Consider the following 18,508-nt stretch of genomic DNA (forward strand, 5'->3'; position numbering starts at 1 on the left):
GAACTCTCTCTCTCTCAAAATAAATAAACATTTAAACATTTATCTTAAGTACTGGGTCCAACAATAACATTTAACATATAACATTTAAAATGTTACAGAACATTTAAGTTTATCATATATTAACGTACTAAATATAAGCTTATGAGTTACAATTTTAAAAATACCCATTTTATGGTATGTAATAACTTTTAAAAATGTTTTGTGGAGCTCCTGGGTGGCTTAGTCAGTTAAGCATCTGACTCTGTTTTGGCTTAGGTCATGATCTCATGGTTTCATGAATTTGAGCCTCATATTGGGCTCTGAACTGACAGTGCAGAGCCTGCTTGAGATTCTCTCTCTCTCCCTCTCTCTGCCTCTCCCCCACTCACACTTTCTCTGTCTCTCTAAAAAATGAATTAAAGAATTTTTTGCAATGTTTTGCAAGTTTCATCTTTTTATATTACATACTGTAATATATTGAGTCATAGATGTAGGTGTCAAAACTTAAGTTTTCTTCTAAAACTCTCTACAGAAAACTATGATTGAATATACCATTATCTTTTAAATTATCCTTGAATATACTACCATACTTACCTTGGACATAAATAATATTCTATTCAAATCCAAACCAAGATGAACCCATCTCTTTTTTAAAAAAATTTGTTTAATGTTTGTTTATTTTTTGAGAGAGTGCACATGCACACAAGTGGGGGAGGGGCAGAGAGAGAGGGAGACACAGAATCTGAAGCAGGCTCCAGGCTCTGAGCTATCAACACAGAGCCCAAAGCGGGGCTTGAACTCACAAACTGTGAGATCATGACCTGAGCTGAAGTCAAACGCTTAACGACTGAACCACCCAGGGGCTCCTTTTTTCTTTTTTTAAATGTTAACACTTTAAATATTCCAGATTCTTACTTCCCTTATTGTGTAAGAATGACAAATGGTTGTGTGTGTGTGTTCTTTTTTTTCTTGAGCCTCTCTCTAGTGACCTGGGCAGTTTGCATGGTTTGCCAGGGAACCACAGTCCCCTGATTTCTGCCAGAACTTCCCATGTGGCCACTGTCCTCAGACAGCTCTTGGAGCTTGTGGATAAGCACTGGAATGGCTCTGGCTCCCTCCTCCTTAACAAGAAGTTTCTTGGTAAGTGAATGCATTTTCAGCTTCTGGAGAAGGACTCAGACCTTGGTTCCTCTCTATGTTCCTATAAAAGCCACCAAGCCCCCTTAAGTTGCAAGGAAAATTGTTCTCATGAGCCCTTACTAAAATTTCTCAGTGGCATGGTAATTGACAACTCTGTATTTTTTCTCATAATCTTCCCTGTTGGTTTTATCAACACTCTTCCCTCATGTACTAATTGTTTTGTCCCTTCTGTGGCTTTTTTGGTAATCTCTGGGTAATATGTAGAGCAACAAGATGTAAAACAGCATGGTAGTGTTAATGATTACAAAAGGGTTTTATGATCCTTGGGACAGTGAATACAACAAAAATTGGGTTTGATCATCAGAATTCTGAGATGCCTGTTGAAATGTTATGATTTGAAAAATTTGAATGAGTAAATGACTTGGACTCTTTCCAGGGCTTCTTTTTTAGGAACTTGGGGGAAAAAGTTATTCTGCAAATGTTGCCCCAAGTGTTTATTTGTTGCTTAATGGAAGAAGAGTTCAAGGAGCTTTTGTTGGTGGTAAACATTTAGGAAAAAGTAGAAACTTTAAAGTTGTTTGGGCTTAATTTTTCTAATTTAAATGTCTAAAGGGACATATAGGAAAAAAGTTACTTTCCTTCCCACATTGGCTCTTTGCTCTCATTTTGTAGGAAATTATCCTCAGGAGCCACTCATCATTGACTAGAGAATAGCATAGGGTATTGAGGGTCTACTCATGAGGGTCTACTATTGTTTCTCCACAGAGGACATGGGATAGAATTTCTTATCCATTATGAAACACCTCTTACAGCCACTTACTAAATTATATTTTTTAATTTTTTCAAGTTTATTTATTTTGAGAGAGAGAGAGAGAGAACACAATCAGGGGAGGGCTGGGGGTGGGGGAGAGAATCCCAAGCAGGCTCCATGCTGTCAGCACAGAGCCTGATGCGGGGCTCAGTCCCATGAACCATGAGATCATGACCTGAGCCAAAATCAAGAGTCGGACGTTTAACTGACTGAGCCACCCAGGCACCCCTAAATTCTTGTCAAAAGGAAATATTAGATTACTGTGTTTGTCCTACAGAGCTGGTAGTTATTGATTAGGAATTCTATGCTTTAGTTTTTAAGATTGGGCCGTGTGCCCAACCTGAATTTTTGGCAGGTCCTGCCCGAGATTTACTTCTGACTTTGGTAGTCCCTGCTCCTTCCCAGCAGTGGTGTCACTCGCATCCTGAAGACACATCAAAAACCTTCCACAGCAGAGAGATGGAACTGAAGGAGGCCGGGCAGGTGGTCCCTAATGACATGGTATGCCTCACTCATCTTCCTTTCCTACTCTTCCTTTACTAGAAAAGAACAGAGCAACAAGACTAGAGCAGCTTTGTGCCATAAAGGTCATCACCATGGACCTAGATGTTCCTGAACCAAAATACAGAGAAGTCAGTCTGGGAAAATCAGGAACACAAAACTTTTTGCCAGCATAGGGACAACTTGGAAGTTCTGCAGGGATAACTCCCTACTCCTAGCCCTATTCCAAAAATTCTAAAGAAAGACTTGGAAAAAGGGGGAAAAATGACCCTAGAATGAAAATACTTAGGTTCATACTTTGGAAGATTATGGTTTAATTCTAATGAGGGAAGATAGATGTCTTGGGGATTGTCTTTCCTCCCTTCTGATGGAACAGAGAGTCCTGAACCGGGAGCCATTCCTAGAGCATCAGGCTATTGACTTTGGGAAATGAAGAAGGGACTTATATCCTTAGGCTTTCCCCCGCTTTTCTTAACATCAGAGAATTTTCACATACCAAATTGAGTTTCTAGAAACTTTAGATAAGTGACTCAGAATGCTGGCCACTGGTCAAAAGAAGCCCTTGTTCTGTAAGAGTAGTGGATAACTTACAGGAAAGATTGCAACTCCAAGTAGTGCTCATGTTTACCAGTGAATTAAAATTCTAATGAGAAAGAGAGATGCTGACCTCCATTCAGTTCATCACTAAACAGAGAAAAGTGTCTTTTAGTCTTCTAAAAGCACTCCTCAGAATTTCAGATTCTTAATGTACTTGTATTTTGTTTTCTGATCTAAAGGAAAGTTTGAAGCAAAAACTGGTCAGAGTGCTAGAGGAAAACCTCATTTTGTCAGAAAAAATCCAGCAGTTGGAGGAAGGTGCTGCCACCTCGATTGTGAGTGGGCACCAGCCCCACACTTATGGTGAGTTCAGGAAAGCAACATGTGGTGTGTTTATAGATGACCCATTTAATTAGCTTCATCATCTAGAGGTCACATGGAACCAATCATCTTGCCTCAGAGAGCTGTAATGCAAGTGGCTTGAGTTACCTTATGAAGCTGTCAGTGTAAAGCAAGTGCAGATGTTATTATTTTTTTTTAACGTTTATTTATTTTTGAGACAGAGAGAGACAGAGCATGAACGGGGGAGGGTCAGAGAGAGGGAGATACAGAATCTGAAACAGGCTCCAGGCTCTGAGCTGTCAGCACAGAGCCCGACGCGGGGCTCGAACTCACAGACCGCGAGATCATGACCTGAGCCGAAGTCGGCCATTTAACCGACTGAGCCACCCAGGCGCCCCTATCATTTTTGATATTGACACTTTCTGATTATAGAAGAAGATCATGTTCTATGAACACCTGCCTGGCTCAGTCAGTAGAGCATGCCATCTTGATCTTGGGGTTGTGCGTTCCAGCCCCACACTGGGTATAGAGATTTACTTAAAAAAAAAAAAAAAAAAAAAAAGATCATGTTCTTTATAGAAAGACTGAAAAATATAAGAAAAATATAACCCCATTATCCTGAAATAACTGCCACTTTTATTTTTCATATATTTTCTTTCACCATACCCATATACATATATTTTTTCAACTTAAAATTAAATTTTGTGAGGGGCAGCTGGCTGGCTCAGTTGGTAGAATATGGTACTCTTGATATTGGGGTTGTGAGTTTGAGCCCCACGTTGGGTGTAGAGATTACTTAAAAATAAAATCTTGAAAAAGATAAATAAAATTTGTGACTTGATTTTTTTTAAGTTTATTTACTTGGAGAGGGTGGGGGAGGAGCAGAGAGAGGGAGAGAGAGAATCCCAAGCAGGCTCAGCACTGTCAGTGAAGAACCTGATGCACGGCTTAAACTCACAAACTGTGAGATCATGACCTGAGCCAAATTCCAGAGTTGGTTGCTTAACCAACTGAGCCACCCAGGCACCCCAGTGACTTGATGTTTTAAAAACTAAATTACATGCAATAAAATGCACACATTTTAAGTTTGATGCGTTTTGACAAATACATACACTCTTTTAATTTCATCCCAATCAAAATATAGAACATTTCTGTTTCTCTAGAAAGTTCCCTGAGACCCTTGTGCAGTGAGTTTCCCCTACTCTCTACCCTAGGCAATTACCAATCTGATTTTTACATCCTAATATTTTTAATTTAATAGCAAAGGCATTTCATATAATATCACATAAATAATTCTAAAGAATTTCCAAACATTCAGAAGACTTGAAATGAAATGCTTGAATGAAGACCTGAGTGGAAATGCTTCTCTGAAATTGTCTCTTCCCTTCTGATGGAGCTGAGAGTCTTAATATTCATGCTATGATAAATAGTGCAGCTGTTTATGTACATAAATTTCACACTGTTTTCCTAGGAGACATTCCTAGAAGTAGAATTAGTAGGTCAAAATATGTGGACATTTTTGAGGTTTTTGTTGCATATTATCAAATCACTCCCAAGCAAGGTTATTTCACATCAGCAGTGAGTGTATTTAAATGCCATTTTCACTCCATCCTTGCCCACACTCAGGGTTTTTTTTGTGTATTTTTTTCTTTTTTTTCCATTGTGCTAAGTGAAAATTAATATCTCACTGACATCTTGATTTGTACTACTTTATTATTAGCATAGTTTAGACCATAATTTTATTTTTTAAATATTTTTTTGAGGGGGTGGGTAGAGAGAGAGAGAATACCATGAGGTGCAGAGAGAGGGAGAGAGAGTGCAGAGCCCTGAGTGGGGCTCGAGCTCACAAACCATGAGATCATGACCTGAGCCAAAGTCAGATGCTTAAGCTACTGAGCCACCCAGGTGGCCCAGGCCAGTATCTTAGATAAAGTCTACCCTTGACATTAAACCTCTAGCTCAGCACCCCTAAGCAAACATTATGGGCATTTGGATTTATATGAGGAACTTGATTTGGAAGTCTGCACAGAATTTCTAGAATTGAAACTCATCACTGTCTGATTCTCTCAAGCCTGAATAATTGAGATTTCTCCACTTACCTGTTCTGAAAATAAACAGATGCTCACTAGATACCTACTTTCAATCACCCATGAGACCCAGTACTGTATTTTACCTTACTGGTGATAAATAAAGCTATTGCAGCCCTATTTTCCACCTTCTGGAATGTGCCACTCAAAGGGTGAGTCATAGATCAGAAATATTAGCTTCACCTGGGAGCTTAGACATGTAGAATATTGGACTTCATCTCAGACCTACCGAATCAGAATCTGTTTTTAACAAGATCCCCAGGTGTAAGCATATTAATGTTTAAGAAGTACTGTTCTAGAAGACTGACTTCCTTAGGACCAGAGTTCCTGCGCTTTTACCTACTTCATTAAAAAAAACCCAAAACCCTTTTTTTTTTTAGTGTTTTTTTTGAAAGACAGAGTGCGAGTGGGGGAGGGACAAAGAGAGGGAGACACAGAATCTGAAGCAGGCTCTGGGCTCTGAGCTGTTAGCACAGAGCTCGATGGGGGGCTCAAACTCATGAACTGCGAGATCATGACCTGAGCCGAAGTTGGATGCTTAACCAACTAAGCCACCCAGGTACCCCATCTACTTCATTTTTGCAGGCAGTGGTAACATAGTTGGGGACCTAGGTATGAATGTCTTGACTACAAATTCAGTTTCTGTAAGTGCTCAGTGCCTGTAAGCACTATATGCCTGACACAGTTCTAGATGTTTTCACATATACTATAGAGAGTGAAGGATATACATACATTCACAAACTAAAATGGAGAATACAGAGATACCTAATATGTGTTAACTATGCTAAGTGAGGATTGGATCCTCACAACAGTGGTGGGGTAGGGTTATTGCTCTAGTGAAACTCAGAAAAATAAACTAACATGGGGTGCCTGGGTGGCTCAGTCGGTTAAGCGTCTGACTTCGGCTCAGGTCATGATCTCACGGTCCGTGAGTTTGAGCCCCGCGTTGGGCTCTGTGCTGACAGCTCAGAGCCTGGAGCCCGTTTCAGATTCTGTGTCTCCCTCTCTCTCTGACCTTCCCCCGTTCATGCTCTGTCTCTCTCTGTCTCAAAAATAAATAAACATTAAAAAGAAAAGAAAAGAAAAATAAACTAACATGCAATATTAAATGGTTGAATTTTAATTCAGGTTGGATACTCTAACCACTGTATCCGCTGTCTCTAAGGGAGGGAATAGTGAATGGAGTGTGGAGGTGCGTGCAGAATTGGGGCCCCCAATTCTTTAAGATGTCCACCTGATTGCTTAAGCTCTGCTCAAAGATAGTGGCTTGGAATCTTGTTCACATCTGGCTCCTGTACCCTTTGCAGATGATCTTCTGCGCAAAAACCAACAGCTGACCATGCAGGTGGCTTGCCTCAACCAGGAGCTTGCCCAGCTGAAAAAGCTGGAGGAGACAGTGGCCCTTCTCCATGAAAGTCAAAGGTAGGAGAGGGTCTATCTAGCTCACTTCTAGAAGCCAATATTTACTTTCCTTTAACTGTTTTGTCTTATTTGATAAGTTAATACCTATATACTTTTCAAATTAACTTCATTCTGTGTGTAATCTCATGTATCTAGACGTATCTGTGTGTAAACTTCCTGTATTCCAGGACACACAAGAGACTAAAGATCTTTGCTGGCTTTAGTAGGTCACAACACCTCAATAATAAGTAGTTTCTCACTGGATCCAATAGGGCCCAGGTTTGAGTCAGCTAGCTTTCCTTGGTCACTATGTGCCCCTAAAACCAGCCATCTGTCTCTTCTGGAAAATGCCTGCCTCCTAATGCTCTCAGAAGAGACATCAAGCACTTAGGAAGAGTGGTTGAATGTCCAATGTATGTGTTCTCTTCAGAGCTGCTCAACAGTATCAGCCTCTTCAAAGAACAGTACCCTCAGCATGCCAGCTAGACAAATCAGAAGAGGCCTCAAGTCTTTTGGTACATTTACAGAAGTTCTTGACATTTTGATTTGCAAAACACCTTCACTATGACTTTCAATGAAGTTTAAATATAAGAACCCCATCCCCAAACCTTTGTCCCCAAACTTCACTTCCTGAGTAGCTAGTGAATTAGGATAGCTTCATATTCAGAGGATTAGACCCAGACCCATTCTAGATGGCTTTTTTTAACTTTCCATTATAGTTACTTCAATACATACAAAGGTAGAGGAAGTAGAATCAAATCATCCTTCTCAAACTGGGGTATTAGAATCACCTGAAAAACTTGTTGAAATGCAGATTCCTGGGTCCCTACCCCCAGAGTTTCTGATTCAGCAGGTCTGGGTTGGGGACAGAGAATTTACATTCTAATAAGTTTCCAGGTGATGCTGTTGTTGTTGATTTGGGGATCACATTTTGAGAATAATAGGGTATATCTCAAAGTGATATACAAATTGCTATATCTTAAAGTAAATCTTCTGTGGAGGACACCTGGGTGGATCAGTCCATTAAGCGTCCGACTTCGGCTCAGGTCATGATCTCATGGTTTGTGAGTTAGAGCCCCGCGTCAGGCTCTGTGCTGACAGCTCAGAGCCTGGAGCCTGTTTCAGATTCTGTGTCACCCTTTCTCTCTGCCCCTCCCCGTTCACGCTCTGTCTCTCGCTCTCTCTCTCTCAAAAATAAATATTAAGGGGTGCCTGGGTGGCTCAGTCAGTCGAGCGTCCGACTTCGGCTCAGGTCACGATCTCACGGTTTGTGGGTTTGAGCCCCATGTCAGGCTCTGTGCTGACAGCTTGGAGCCTGGAGCCTGCTTCAGATTCTGTGTCTCCCTCTCTCTCTGCCCCTCCCCTGCTCGTGCTCTGTCTCTCTCTGTCTCTCAAAAGTGAATAAAGATTTTTAAAAAGTTTTAAAATAAAATAAATAAACATTAAAATATTTTTGAAAGAAATAATTCTGCATGTTGTTAAACCATCAATTCAATATATAGCTTTAATTTGTTTCATTTTGCTTTTAATTCATAAGCAATTTTCAAATTATTTTTATTTAATCTTGTTTTATTTTTTTTTAACATTTATTTATTTTTGAGAGACAGAAAGAGACAGAGCATGGGCAGGGGAGGGACAGAGAGAGAGGAAGACAGAATCCGAAGCAGGTTCCAGACTCTGAGCTGTTAGCACCGAGTCCGACGCAGGGCTCAAACTCACAAACTATGAGATCATGACCTGAGCCGAAGTCAGACTCTTAACCGACTAAAGCACCCAGGCACCACAATCTTGTTTTATAACTATGTAAAACATTTACACGGTTCCAAAGTCAAATCTACAAAATAAGATAAATTCAGACAAATATAAAAAGTAAGCATAGTGTTGTTTTAACTTTTATCTTAGAAATCAGTTCACGGTAGTGTATAGAGTTAGTTCTCATTCATTTTTATAACTGCATAGGACTAGGACTCCACTCTGCATTTATTTAATTAGTCCTCTATTGACAGACATTTAGATTGACAGTATTTTTGCTATTATAAAGTGTTGCAATGAATAGCATTGTGCATGCATTTTTTTTTTTTTGGCTAGTCTCTGATAGCTTTTAATATTACATAGTATTACAGAGCTCAAGAATACAGTCATGACTAACACCATTAGTTAATTAATATCCTGCAAACGCAGGATAGATTAGAAGAAGTAGAAGTTAAGATCTGGGGATAGAAATTGGAGGCCTGGTCAGATGCCAATCTTCCAGTGCTTCTACTTACCTCATCATGAAAGTGCTTTAGAAAGGAAAGAACAATCACTATATAAAGTGTGAACTATGTTATTGCTACAGTCAGTCTGGAACATAATCAAACAGAACTGTAATGAAGAAAGAAACTGTCAGCCTGCCTCTAAAATAACCCACTCATAAATCGGTCAGTTCTTTCTATTTAAAGATGTTACTTCATTTTATATTTGTCTTTAGTAAACATCTCAGGTCTGAATGGCATCTACTTTGTTTTTACGATTTCATGACTGTCTTTCCCCACCTCCCCACCCGTGCCTCAGATCCCTGGTGGTAACTAATGAGTATCTGCTGCAGCAGCTGAATAAAGAGCAAAAAGGTTATTCTGGGAAAGCACTCCTGCCTCCTGAGAAGAGTCATCATTTGGGGAGATCGTCACCCTTTGGGAAAAGGACGCTGTCTTCCCCCTCACCAGTGGCACATGACACGGGTCAGTATCTAATACAGAGTGTTTCAGACTCTGTTCCAGAGCCTAGTTTATGGAGCTAGCGCTAAACACCTTCTCTGTGGCTTCCCTCTCAGCCCCAGGGGGGTGTCACTAGTGTCATTGCCACTAGTATGGTAGTATTTACCCACAAGATTAAGAGAAAATCTTATTCTGATTACATTGTATTGGTCCTTTTTATTTCTCTTTTTATCTCCTCCCATCAAGTCTTTCTTTCTTCCTGCCCTCAGAAATAGTTGGCACTTAATCCTAGGCATCATATCACATAGAAACATTTGGTTAAAAATGTCTTGGCACCTGTGCCTGGGTGGCTCAGTTGGTTAAGCATCTGGCTCGTGGTTTCAGCTCAGGTCATGATCTCACAGCTCGTGAGTTCAAGCCCCACATCAGCCTCCATGCTGATAGTGCAGAGCCTGCTTGGGATTCTCTTTCTCTGCCTCTCCTCTGTTTGCTCTCTCTCTCTCAAATAAATAAACTTAAAAGTGTGTGTGTGTATACACACACACACACACACACACACACACACATACACACAAAAGAGAAGAAACATTTGGCTAAAAGTGTCAAAAAGGAAAAAAATCAGACATTTTTCTGAGTGTCACTTGAAACTATGTGGTAGAAGGTTTTAAAAGATCATCACTGGCCAGGTGTATTTTGTGTTAGAAGAAATTTCAGAGAATCTATATTGATTGGCTCATCAATCATGTTTTGAGTTTCTTCCCACCATAGTGAAAAGGTGACAATGTCTGGTGTCAGCTTAGGAGCAGCCAACAGTTTAGTTGAGGAGATGAGCAAAACTCATGTGATGAAGCTCAAAGATTGGTATTGGTACGAAACAGGTCTAAATTCAAGCCCAGGGTGCCTGAGTGGCTCAGTCAATTAAGTGTCTGACTCTCAATTTCAACTCAGGTCATGATCTCACAGGTTGAGAGTTCGAGCCCTGCATCTGGCTCTCTGCTGTCAGCACAGAGCCCACTTCGAATCCTCTGTCCCCCTCTCTCTCTGCCCCTTCCCCGCTCGCTCTCTCTCTCAAAACAAACATTAAAAAATATTTAAATACATACATACAAACACACATGCCCAAAAATGCCCTAGAGAAAGAGGAGGGGAGGCAAAGGAAGGAATTCCCACTCTGGGGAATTGGAGAAGGCATCAGTGAGGACTTGTTGTTTGAGTGGAAGCTTGAAGAATGAGTACCATGGTAACAGAGGGGGTAGGCAGAGTCCCCCAGGCCAAGAATGCAGAGTAAAAGAGTCTGGAGCCCCTAGAGGGATTGTAGGGCAGGGAAGATGTGGGAGGAAATGTGCTGGGAGAATATATTAAATAGGGGAGCTGTCGTAGTCTGGGAGGTGTAGTGTCAAGAAATGTCCTCTTAAAGAAATGATCTTTTTAAAAAATTTTGTTTAAAAATTTAAAAATTAATAATTTAATAAATTAAATTTAATTTATGATGAGTAGGAGCTAGGCTGCATGACTCCTTGAAGATTTTAGATTAGGAAAGCAAAGGAGTGACATTTGTGTTTGAGAAACTTTCTCTATAAGAGGAATGGATTGAGGACCATGTGGAGTAGGGGAGGACCAACGAGGAGTTAGAGATAAAAGAGAAGACTGGTGTGATCCAGACCAGAGATAAAGCTTCCGAATGTTAGCTCTGGGCTCACTTTACACATGAGTACCTTGCCTTTCAGACCTGAGACACAATGTTTCTTTTAATCCTGTTTAGTCGGGCATTTAAAAATCCGTGGTAGGGGTGCCTGGGTGGCTCAGTCAGTTAAGTGTCTGACTTCAGCTCAGGTCATGATCTTGCGGTTCATGGGTTTGAGTCCTGCATCAGGCTCTGTGCTGACAGCTCCAACTTAGAGCCTGGAGCCTGCTTCAGATTCTGTGTCTCCCTCTCTCTCTGCCCCTCCGTTGCTCACACTCTCTCTCTCAAAAGTAAATATTTTTAAAAAATTTTTAATCAATGGTAGAGATAATGAAAGTGATTCTGCTTCAGGGTCACCCAGATAGCTAGCTAATGTTGCTGGAGCATGTAAAGGGCGAAGGACTGTCAGCCTAACTCCATGTTGTGCTTCTCTTCATCTCCAGGGTCATGTCAGAGAGAGAGACAGGTGGGAAGATTACACACTTATTTGCTCCTCTGACCCAGGTACTCTTCAGGGAAGGCAAGCTATTGCCACAGTAATGAGACATGAAGATCACAACCAAGTTCACACACTTCTGAGTTATAAATTAAATCCACAGGCCTCTGAATTTTATGGGGGTTCCCAAAAGGAGAATGTAGAGAGGAGCCCTAAGTTTCTTTGAGCTGCATGTCTTTGTAGAACCTAAAGTGAGCTCATACTCTGTGGAAATAGTAAAACAACCCACTTTCCTACTTTTCTAGGCCTGTCTTGGCTCTGTTGAGAGGCCTCAAACAAGTCTAAGCCTTGCCCAGGTAGGGTAGCCTCAGCCAGTAGCCCTATAGCTCTGAGTTGTCATATTTCAGCGTCCCAGCACAGTACACAGGCCAACTTACTGGGCTAAACCATTGAGGGAAAAATAATGAATTTTCCCTCCAACTCCAGCTCTCCCTTTCTTGCCCTATGAATGTCTAATAATGCCAGACCCAGAACCTATTCAGGGTACCTCTAAGGAGGAGCAAACTGAGTCAGTCACCTTCTACCCTATTTTCTATTGTCACTGAAAGTGGCTGGCCCTGCCCCCTCTCTAGGGTTGCTGGCTACTTCTGGGAAAGTCAGCTGTTTCTTAATTTTCCTATGTGGCCCTTGGTCTAGAAGGCAGGGGCAAGAATTGGTGGTGTCAAAGAAAGGGGCATAGAGTTGTTGCCCTGTGGGGCTAAGTGAGCTCAACATGGAGTGGGTGGAGTTTCTGGGCTCAGCCTGTTCTCTCTCTGGGCTGCTCTAAGCCACATTGCCAGCAGCTGAGCTGCTGCTCCCCTATACATTGGATAGTATTCTCACCTGAGCTTAATAACCTGATCAAATTGCAATACAGTTAAATTCTTTTTCACTATGAGGATATTTTAGTAAATGAAGGCCAGAAGGATTTGGATTTCACTCTTACTGTGCTCACTTAAGTAAGTTCACAATTCAGCAAATTCTACAGGGCTGGAGGAATCATTCCTGTTACTGTTTGCTGGTGGGAGAGGTAAAGCTCTCTGAAACTCTTCCCTGGGCAATGCAAAGCAACATAGTCAACTGAGTCAGGAGGAGCCCACAGCTGTCAGCTGTTAGGTAAGGCTCTGCTGTGGCCAGGTGCTGACCTCCACTTTCTAATTCCCACCTTGTCTCTGCAGTGTTCCTACCCCAAACCATACTATTCCTCTCCAACCCCACTCAAGGGACTCTGCCTGGGGCAGGGACATCCCAGAACAGCCTGTGGGATGAGGGAATGAACCCTTGTACTGCTTTGCCACCTTATCTGGATCAGAAAAAAAAGGTATTTGTGAGTATCTGTTAAGCCTTTTCTAGAACCCTTGGGAGCTGCCCACTCCTGGGCAGGCCCTAAGTCCCATCCAGTCTGCTTGTCAGCAGGAAAGAAGGAGAGTTGGCCCCAAAGCCTTGGGGTTGGGAATAGCTATGGCCTAACAACCAGGGCCTCACAGAAGAAAAAATGTTGATCTGGAAACTTCCAGGAGTCCTCAAGGACCAGAGATTTCTCTCCCTCCTCACAACATGGGATGTTGAACAGATGGGAGGGAATCAGCAAGAAGCCCCTTCACTGTTGGACACCCTGCTCACATGCCAAAGGCTGGTGTTGGATGCCAGGCTCTATCACTGGCCATGGAACCCCATTTTTGGAAATCACTGTTGGGGACTGCTGTGTTAGAAAGAGCCTGGCCTGGGAGGCAAGAGGCATGGTTCTTGGCTCTGTTCTGCAAAATTCCCCTCACTCTCTGGGCCTCAGTTTCCTCAGCTATAAAATTATGGAGTTGGACTATCCACTCTTGAAGGTTCTTGCTGCTCCTGCATTATCTGGTATTCTGAGCTGGACCCCAGAAATGACTTACCTTGGTAGCCCCATCAAGTTGAGGACCTGTCAGCAGGCTTAGACTTGAGACCTGGCACTGGACCCTGCCCAGCACCTTGGCCAGGCCTAGTCTGCTGTCTCATTCCTCTCTCCTAGAGAGGCCAAGACTGAGCCCTAATTGCAGGAGAGCAAGATATGATGTTAGGATTGTGGGTCAGGGCTGAGGTGAAAGGCCTTATATTTCCCTAAGAAGCATCCTCAGGTAATTTGGCTCTGTGCTAATGGAAGGGACCTGGTATGTGTCGTCTTCTGGGCAGGGCTGCCAGTGGAAAGATCAGCAGAGTGTGATCTGCAAGCGGGTGGTAACACTGAGAGGTCAGCAGGATGTGAATGTCATTATCCCCATTACCATATACCTGACCAGGTTATATTGGTACAAAAGGTATCTTTATTGAGGTCTGGGTAAGAATTAGGCACTTGGCCAGAGCAGCAGCTTAAATATGAGGCAAGCACGCAAGGGGTTAGCCATGCCCAGGGCTAGGTTGGGGCAGTGAGGCTACAGGCACAGACCCTCCCCAGACAGCCAGAAGTCAGGGAGGGAAGGGGAAGGGGATGCAGAGCAGTCTGGGTCAGAGGTCTGGTGGGCTAGCCCTTGGGGCTGGGCAGGAAGCACTGGGTGGAGGTCCAGCAGGGAAGGGACAGGGCTCTCTCGCTCCATGTGCCCTTTAGGCCCAGGCCTGAGCCTCTGCTGGGGGCAGCCATGCTGTGGGCCTTCCCAGGCCTTACTTCTTCACCTTTGCATCATAGGTGCCTGCGTTCTTGTAGGCACTCACATAGCCACTGTCATCCAGGATGTCCTGACGCCCAGCAATGCCCTTGCCCTTGCCGCTCTCGTCGAAGCGCTCCTTGTGGGAACCTGTGTACTTGCTGGTGTCAGTCAGCCGTTCCACAGCACCTCCTGTCTTTGCTTTCTGTTTGGACAGAATTGTTCCTCCAAGGGCACCTGGCATTGGGAAGCCCAGACCGCCACCCCCAGGTGTGATTCCCCATATCCCCCTCAGTGGCCACCCGAGACCAGCAGTGTACTTACGGTGACGCCCACATTGGCTGGTTCCTTGCCTGCCACCAGCTGGCAGATGGCATCGAAGGCTTCCTCCTTACTCTTCCCCTTGAATCGCTTCATTGCCAGCTCTTCTAGAGCCTTCTTGAACTCCTCATAGTTGATAACCCGAGCAGACTTTCCTCTGCAAGGTATGTGGACACCATGAGTTTTCCCCCTTCTCCATGTCTTCCCTGGTTCCAGCCTCCCAGTTCCCCACCTTCTGGGAACATTAGAAGCAAGGACTGCCTGGGGCTCACTTGACTTTGGAGAAGACGATGTCGACATCGGTCCCTGTCACGGCCTTTCCATCAGCCACCTTGCAGTCCTTGCACAGCTTGGCCCAGTTCTTGCCATTCATCTCTTGCCCACTGGCCTTGGGGTCACCATGGATGGCAAACTTGCGGAAGCTTTCCTCCAGCCCAGCCACATCTGTGCTTGCTGCCATGCTACCCTGTAGGGGGGGACCCACCTCAGTCACCTCCCAGCCAAGCTGCCCCTCCTCTCCCCAAGGCAGAGAACATCACTGCCTCTACCTCAAAACCTACCAAGGTCTGAGTTAAGGGGCACTTATGCCACATACCCTCAGAGTTGGAGATGGAGTTGCCTGGGGAGAGGGGCCAGCACTCAGTGTGTCCCTGGGCCTCAGAGTCCCAAGGAGAAGCCCTGAAAGGTCCTGTCACTTAATGCCAGCCCTGGCTTAGAGTGGAGTTCAGAAGGTGAAATCATGATGCCCACACCAGGCTGGGAACAGAGTGGCACTGTCCAGAAAGACTGTGAGGGCAACAGCTGGGGCCATGGCTTTGTCTGACCCTGGCACAAGGCCTGCTTGGGTGGAAGTGAGGGTGGCAGAGCAGGCGCCCCTCCCTGGGAGTTCCATGCCAAGCTAGGTCAGGGCCAGGCCAGGCTGCTGGTTGGGCAGGTATTTAGTAAGGACAGGGTCTCTGTCAGAGTCATGAGGACCCAGAAAGACCCAGTCCATGCTGAGAAGGGAGCCAGATCATGGGCAGGGGTGCATGCCCTAGGCAGGGGTACAGCTAGCCCAGCCAGGACCTTGTTACTATTTGCTGTTAAACAAAAACACGAGGGGAGCGGGAGTTTGGGGCTGGCCTGGCCACAGTTTGTGAAGCCTGGAGACAGTTGCTAAGGGAGGGTAGTACTGCTTGGAGAATGTTGCTAAGGGCAGGATGGTGTCAGGGCGGCTCAGGGAGAAGCTCCCAGTGTTGCTGGGCTGGGCTGGGCTAGGGAACGGGCTCACGGGTGGGGCACAGCAGCACTCCCAGTGCCTGGGGCACAACCGTGGCCTCCTGGTCCCTTGCCATCCATTTGGGGCTGTAACCTCCCAGTCTGTAGAGTTTAAGAGGAGCAGGTGATTAGGAGACTAGACTGGGTAGGGGTTGTAGAGTTATCAACCCCCAGAGGCATGTTGGCAACTGCAGGTATGGCCTTGGTCCTGTAATCCTCACACCTATGCCCTACAGTGAAGCACACTTCCCCAGTGTCTACACCTTCAGTCTTCCATGGAAGCCCCTGGCCACACCCTGAGCACTGTCACACCAGTCCACATTCCCACAGCTGAATGCATGTAGCCCTGGCTCTCCACATTCTCAGCCTTATTCCCCCCACCAGACCCTTAACCAGTCTCAGGACTGAGGGCCCGGACCATTTCCTCAGCACCCACGGCCACACATATAGTAACAGCCCCATACAGAAACCCGCCAATAATACTCTTAGCCCTGCAATAAAGTGTCCCTCCTACACCCCTCACAGCCTCCCTGCAGCCCCTTGCCCACACCTACAGCCCTGCACTGCAGCTATGACGTGTGACACAGCCCAGTACTGAGGCCTCCTTGACCACACCTTCAGACCTCCACTGCAGCTACCCCCGTCCACACACACACCCCAGCCCTGGGACTAAGGCTCATTATCCACATACCCACAGCCCTTACTGAGCCCCCTAAACAGAGCTTCACAAGTCACCCCCTCTCTATACACTTGTAGCCTCTGACCACATCCTTACACCCACAAGCCTTCTGGCCTCATGCTCAACCCTGCCCTGAAACCCCTCAGTGTCCAAACCCACAGACTTGCATTTTCAGACTCCCAGGTATTGCACTGAGAGACCCCATGTTGAGACTCCCCAAACACACCCCAAACCTCCACTGCAGCCTCCTGAACACACCCTAAGTCATGTCCTCAGCAAACAGCTTCTACCTCTGCCTTTTATCTATCCTAAGGCCTCCAGTTACCATAGCCTGGGCCCCTACAGAACTACACCCCCTTCCATTTACCACTGGCCTTAACAATGAAAGCCCCCTCCCAGTGACCATCCTCACTATCCCTAAGTTGCAATTTCTGGGCCTAGGGGTCCCCGCTGTCCCCACATTGTCGCGACTCTATGGACCCACAATCCCAGGTTCACACAGCACTCCTCTTCCCTCTCTCTACACTCCAACCTCCCACTACAGATCCAGAGACGCCACCCAACTGTAAAGTCTCGGGGAGGTTTTGGGGCACAGATGCTTGTCCCAGACTGACAGGATCCTGCATCCAGTGCTCACTCCTGTTATGGGAAGAAGGGATTCTTGGTACTGATTAGGTGGAGCCAGGTCGCAGGCCATAGTCCCAGGAGTCTGCAGGCCAAGGATGGAGCGGCCACACCCAAGAACTGGGGCCACCCGCGGACTCCCACTGGGACAGCTGGCGTCATCAATCAGCAGGGCAAGGAGGTGGGGGGAGGAACGCTTGGGGCCCAGGGCAGGGCCGCTCAGCTGGTGTCCTCAGTTCGGTACCATCTGGGGTTGGGACCCCTTCCAGGGCGCTCCCACCCCACCCTCTTCCTTATTGTGCAGGATACTGATTAGAGTGGTCGGCGCTGTAGTCTCTTACCTTCTACCTCGTGGCTGCTCCTACTGTGCTCGTTCGATGGACAGAAGGACGCAAGAATGGACCGACGGACGCGGGAGACCAAGGCGGCTCCGCAGCTCTGCTCCCTGCCGGCTCCAGGGAGGGACTGCAGCCTGGGCGGTTCCGCCGTATTATCCCCTGTTTCTCGGTCTCCATAGAGACGGCGAGTCCCACCCCCAGGGCTGTCTCGGCGGGAGAATGACCAAGGTCACGCTAGCCCCACCCACCGGACCCCTCCCCCTCTGCGCTCAGCGGGGCGGAGCTGCTGCGATATCATCATCCCCGCAGCTCGCAGGGCAGCTCCACGGCCTTCACGCCCGTTGGAGACCAGCCCTCCGCAGCTCTGGACGTCCTCGGATGAACCCCTAACGGGAAAAGAGCCTCATCTGGGGCTTTGCCCAAAGTTCAAGGCAGGCCCCCACCTCCATAGGGAAGATGAAGATTCCCAGAGCGGCAACCGAAGGCCGTTTGGGAACAGGAGCGGGAGCGGGAGCCAGAGTGGGGGGGGGGGGGGGGGCAGAGGGCTGGCAGAGGAGCGAGAAAGCCCTTCCTCTCAATGGCAGTGGGTTCTAGAGCTGGCTCAAGGCCACAGCCCTCCCAATAACGTGTGGCATCCCCAGGCCACAACTCAAAAGCACTGAGAGCAGGAGGGACCAGTGCACTAATCACGAATCCCCAAGCCCCCCAACAGTAATCCCCACATCAGGAAGAAGTTTAAAGACTTCTGGGGTCTTCTATTCCCACTCCACCCCGGTGTCGGCCTCACAGTCCCTGCCCGCTCTGCTGCCTCGGGATCCCAAAGCCTGTTTTCCCTTTCAAGTATAAACCCTATTTTCAAGACAAATAACCTCCTCCAGGCAGCCTTCCAGGACTTTTCACAACGGGGGCCCTGTACCTGAGCACCTTAGGTCCTCGTGTACCTCTCTATATGACAACTTAGGTGGCCACTCAGTGTATGAGGGGGCTCATCCTACCCTCTGCCCCTAGACCGACTGAC

The 18,508-nt window shown here is 45.9% G+C and overlaps 2 protein-coding genes across 2 annotated transcripts in view; one reads left to right on the top strand and one right to left on the bottom strand.

Annotated features, from left to right (window-relative positions):
* Window positions 1-12,995, top strand: part of LRRC36 (leucine rich repeat containing 36) — a 54,862-nt gene extending 41,867 nt beyond the window's left edge. The window contains exons 10-15 of the mRNA XM_047077405.1: window positions 954-1,119; window positions 2,286-2,431; window positions 3,208-3,331; window positions 6,705-6,819; window positions 9,352-9,518; window positions 12,832-12,995. Coding sequence (XP_046933361.1) covers window positions 954-1,119; window positions 2,286-2,431; window positions 3,208-3,331; window positions 6,705-6,819; window positions 9,352-9,518; window positions 12,832-12,995 — 882 coding nt within the window. The remainder of the gene's footprint in view (window positions 1-953; window positions 1,120-2,285; window positions 2,432-3,207; window positions 3,332-6,704; window positions 6,820-9,351; window positions 9,519-12,831) is intronic.
* Window positions 12,996-13,946: 951 nt separating this feature from the next.
* On the bottom strand, window positions 13,947-18,474 carry TPPP3 (tubulin polymerization promoting protein family member 3). Its single transcript, XM_047079235.1, has 4 exons — window positions 17,494-18,474; window positions 14,865-15,058; window positions 14,596-14,749; window positions 13,947-14,476 (listed from the first exon to the last, which is right to left on the bottom strand). Exons 2-4 carry the CDS (start codon window positions 15,050-15,052, stop codon window positions 14,288-14,290), a joined length of 531 nt encoding a protein of 176 aa, XP_046935191.1. The 5' UTR covers window positions 15,053-15,058; window positions 17,494-18,474; the 3' UTR covers window positions 13,947-14,287.
* Window positions 18,475-18,508: the final 34 nt, after the last annotated feature.

The sequence above is a fragment of the Lynx rufus genome, unplaced genomic scaffold (assembly GCF_022079265.1).
Source record: "Lynx rufus isolate CCGP_SWC_20201006 ecotype Redwood Valley unplaced genomic scaffold, mLynRuf1.p SCAF_16, whole genome shotgun sequence".
Taxonomy (NCBI): domain Eukaryota; kingdom Metazoa; phylum Chordata; class Mammalia; order Carnivora; family Felidae; genus Lynx; species Lynx rufus.